A 4,696-nucleotide genomic window follows, 5' to 3' on the forward strand; every position below is an offset into this window, starting at 1 on the left:
TATATATACAGTGGGTAAAAAAAGTATTTAGTCAGCCACCAATTGTGCAAGTTCTCCCACTTAAAAAGATGAGAGAGGCCTGTAAAAAATTCCAGAAAATCACATTGTAGGATTTTTAAAGAATTTATTTGCAAATTATGGTGGAAAATAAGTATTTGGTCAATTGCAAAATTTCATCTCAATACTTTGTTATATACCTTTTGTTGGCAATGACAGAGGTCAAACTTTTTCTGTAAGTCTTCACAAGGTTTTCACATACTGTTGCTGGTATTTTGGCCCATTCCTCCATGCAGATCTCCTCTAGAGCAGTAATGTTTTGGGGCTGTCGCTGGGCAACACGGATTTTTAACTCCCTCCAAAGATTTTCTATGGGGTTGAGATCTGGAGACTGGCTAGGCCACTCCAGGGCCTTGAAATGCTTCTTACGAAGCCACTCCTTCGTTGCCCGGGCGGTGTGTTTGGGATCATTGTCATGCTGAAAGACCCAGCCACGTTTCATCTTCAATGCCCTTGCTGATGGAAGGAGGTTTTTACTCAATCTCACGATACATGGCCCCATTCATTCTTTTGTTTACACGGATCAGTCGTCCTGGTCCCTTTGCAGAGAAACAGCCCCAAAGCATGATGTTTCCACCCCCATGCTTCACAGTAGGTATGGTGTTCTTTGGATGCAACTCAGCATTCTTTCTCCTCCAAACACGACAAGTTGAGTTTTTACCAAAAAGTTCTATTTTGGTTTCATCTGACCATATGACATTCTCCCAATCCTCTTCTGGATCATCCAAATGCTCTTTAGCAAACTTTAGACGGGCCTGGACATGTACTGGCTTAAGCAGGGGGACACGTCTGTCACTGCAGGATTTGAGTCCCTGGCGGTGCAGTGTGTTACTGATGGTAGCCTTTGTTACTTTGGTCCCAGCTCTCTGCAGGTCATTCACTAGGTCCCCCGTGTGGTTCTGGGATTTTTGCTCACAGTTCTTGTGATCATTTTGACCCCACGGGGTGAGATCTTGCGTGGAGCCCCAGATCGAGGGTGATTATCAGTGGTCTTGTATGTCTTCCATTTTCTAATAATTGCTCCCACAGTTGATTTCTTCACACCAAGTTGCTTACCTATTGCAGATTCAGTCTTTCCAGCCTGGTGCAGGTCTACAATTTTGTTTCTGGTGTCCTTTGACAGCTCTTTGGTCTTGGCCATGGTGGAGTTTGGAGTGTGACTGTTTGAGGTTTTGGACAGGTGTCTTTTATACTGATAACAAGTTCAAACAGATGCCATTAATACAGGTAACGAGTGGAGGACAGAGGAGCCTCTTAAAGAAGAAGTTACAGGTCTGTGAGAGCCAGAAATCTTGCTTGTTTGTAGGTGACCAAATACTTATTTTACCGAGGAATATACCAATTAATTCTTTAAAAATCCTACAATGTGATTTTCTGGATTTTTTTTTCTCATTTTGTCTCTCATAGTTGAGGTATACCTATGATGAAAATTACAGGCCTCTCTCATCTTTTTAAGTGGGAGAACTTGCACAATTGGTGGCTGACTAAATACTTTTTTGCCCCACTGTATATTAGTATATAAATATTACAAAAATAACACTGCTAATAACAAAGAAATAAATAATATAAATTCAAGATAAAAACTTGTTTTAAATATTAAAAATATGTATTGTTTTGAATAAAAGTAAGGAAATGAAATGAATAAAATAAAATAAAATGACCATGTCCAACTCTTTGGAAATCCTAGCTATGTCAAATATCTAGTGTGACATAATTCTTCAAAGATGACCAAAAGAGTGTTGTGAGCGGTTCAAACTACTACAAATCTTAGGTTTTACAGATAGCTAGCAAGATGGAAAATAGTTTTTACATCTGATCCAATCAGATTTTAGATTTGATATTAGGTTTCACCTTTGACATTTTTACCAAAACCCATGGAGGACGAGACAGCCTGGCTCTTTTCCTTCATCATCTCGTCATCGCTGGAGACATCACCTGCACCCTTTTTTACACGTCTTTTACTTTTCTTGTGCCGTGGTGGAAGTTTTTTAGGGAAGGAAAACATGGGGAAGATCACAAACAACATTGCCACAGCACACAGGAGAAACCCACTCCACCTAAGAAACAGAGCCAGCCAGAGAGAGGGTTACAGTGCTGTTAGGTTTACTGAATGTTAACTGATAAACAGCAAATGAGAGACAAGATTTTCCTCACCAGTTTCCAACAAACCGTGGGTCACTCTGGTCAATATTGACAATGGTCCCGGGGTCAACATAGAATCCGATCAGAATCCCACCCAGCAGATACCCAGCGGCTGGTCCAAGAGCTCCCATTACATACATGATAGCTAAGCATGCACAAAACGAGAATAATGGAATTTATTTAGCTGTCGCATGCTACTGTAGGTGGTTACAGACTTTGCATGCCAGAATTCAGGTCTGGTATAAACAGCTGATATTTGTAATTTTGAGATTATGAGCAAGGACTGTTACCATGCCCACTTGGCTAATTAATAGAAGAATATCAGTTCCAAATGTTGACTTTTTATCTAAAAATGTTTATAGAGTAAATTAATTCTATTAATACTGACTACACACACATTAGGCTAAATGTTTTGGGTATTAAACCTGAAGTAAATCTCCTAAAATATTGTTCCATGCATGTACAGAATACAGAAGTTTCTCCTAAACTAGTAAGACTAACACCCGAATCCATATCAAACCAAATCTGATTATATAGGGTTGTGGCTGCACAGACTCAATGTCATTATTTTTAACATAAAGCTAAAACTAAAAATCGTTTTTATTAATTGGAGCAAAGCTGAAGTAAAATAAAATACAAATATTAGAAAACCTAAAAAAAATGTACACTTTAACAAAAATTAGGAATTTACAATTATTCATTTAGCAGATGCTTTTATCCATAGCGACTTACAAATGAGGAATACAACAAGCGATTCATCATAAAGAGACCAATAACACAAGTGCTCATAATACAAAGTCTAAATTAAATCTGCTCATAAAGTGATCAAGTCTCTTCAGAAAATTAACCACTAAATTCATATGGATTAGTTTTACAATCGGTTTATGAACTTTTTGAAGCAACAAAGTGGTGGTTGCGTAGATCCCATGTAAGAAAAAAAAGTGGCCCCAAACAAACTACACACTACCTGACTGATTTGACACAGACTGACCAGCCATCCAACAACTCCATTAGACAGAGCCTCACTTCGACTCACCCAGGTACAGGGATGCATTCTCCTTCTTCACATTGTCATCCAGGTAAGTTGGTCCAAGGGTGTATATGGGAGTCGATCCCATTCCCACGAGGATCTGAGCGCAGATGAACAGCGCCACATACAGGGCGTGCTCACTCTCCTCCCTGTCCCGCTGGCACCTGGACAGTGCCGGCCTCTCCTGTCCGCTGCCATTCCCACTGGCACAGAGCCCCTCTCCTCCTACTGTGCTGTTCAGCTCTTCCAGCTGATATGGCGGAGAGATAAAGTGAGGTAGGGAGAAGAGGGCGGCACCCACGGCAATGAACACGCCCCCTACTGCCAGCCAACGCGGCCTCTGACCCCGCCCACCAAAGTAGCTGATGAAGACCACAACGAAGAGACTACCGATGTCAAAACAGCTGACCAGCAGACCCGACTCTGAGCTCCGCAGACTGTACCGCTTTTCTGGAAAACACAGGGTTCATATAATATGAAATTCATAAACACTCCAATATTTAAATATGAACTGAGGTGAGATATTGTTGATAGGAGAGGATGAGACTGAGATGAGATTGAGAAGTTATAGATTGGAATGTGATGAGACAAGATGAGATGGCGACTGAGATGAGATGTTGTTGAGAGGAGATTGTAATTAGATGGAGAAACTTGAGATTGGGGTGAGTTGAAAGGAGACCATATGAGACAAGACTGAAATGTTATTGAGAAGAAGAGAGATTGTGATCAGATGGAAATTAAGAGGTGGTTGTCATAAGATGAGACAACATGAGAAATAAAGAGATGAGACTAAAATGTTATTAAGAGTAAATGAGATTGAAATGACATGAGAAATGAAGAAATATTATTAAGAGAAGATGCGATTGAATATTTGAAATCGTGAGATTAAAATAAGGAGAATTGAAGATAAAAAAAGATGAGATTGAAATGTTATTGAGAGGGAAAGAGATGGATACTGAAAAAATTGGACACGAGACTGAAATGAGAATGAGAGGAGATGAGGTTGAGATGAGATCAAAATGTTATTAAGAGGAGATGAGATTGAAAAACTGGAGATTGTAATGGAATGAACATTGTGAGGAGGTTGAGATGACATGAGATAGAGACTGGAATTAGATTTGGTGGAGACAGGAGATGAGATGTTATTGAGAGCAGAGGGGATGAGACTGAGAGGAGATTAGGATAAAACTCAAATGTTATGACGCAAGATAAGATAGAGACTGAGTGAAGAGATGTTACTTGTTTAAAATGAGATGGACAAATTTGAGTTTGGGATGAGAGGAGAGGAGAGGAGACCACATGAGAATTGAGAGATGAGGGCAGATGGTTTTGAGAAGAGATTGAAAAAAATGGGAGATTGTAAGGAGATAGGAAAAAATTGAGATTGAAAAAAGAGGACAGTGGAATAAGAGACATAGATAGGTGATGAGACAAACACTATTGAGAGGGGGGGGGGGGGGGGGGGGG

General features: G+C 40.1%; 1 protein-coding gene across 1 annotated transcript in view; it reads right to left on the reverse strand.

Moving 5' to 3' along the window:
• The window catches only part of LOC107566986 (solute carrier organic anion transporter family member 5A1-like), a 15,129-nt gene that overhangs the window by 9,038 nt on the left and 1,395 nt on the right, over window positions 1-4,696 (reverse strand). The window contains exons 2-4 of the mRNA XM_016252567.1: window positions 3,236-3,679; window positions 2,212-2,344; window positions 1,909-2,114 (exon numbers count right to left, since the gene is read on the reverse strand). Of these exons, the coding sequence (XP_016108053.1) occupies window positions 1,909-2,114; window positions 2,212-2,344; window positions 3,236-3,679 (783 nt within the window). The remainder of the gene's footprint in view (window positions 1-1,908; window positions 2,115-2,211; window positions 2,345-3,235; window positions 3,680-4,696) is intronic.

The sequence above is a fragment of the Sinocyclocheilus grahami genome, unplaced genomic scaffold (assembly GCF_001515645.1).
Source record: "Sinocyclocheilus grahami isolate Dianchi unplaced genomic scaffold, SAMN03320097.WGS_v1.1 scaffold1120.1, whole genome shotgun sequence".
Classification (NCBI taxonomy): Eukaryota; Metazoa; Chordata; class Actinopteri; order Cypriniformes; family Cyprinidae; genus Sinocyclocheilus; species Sinocyclocheilus grahami.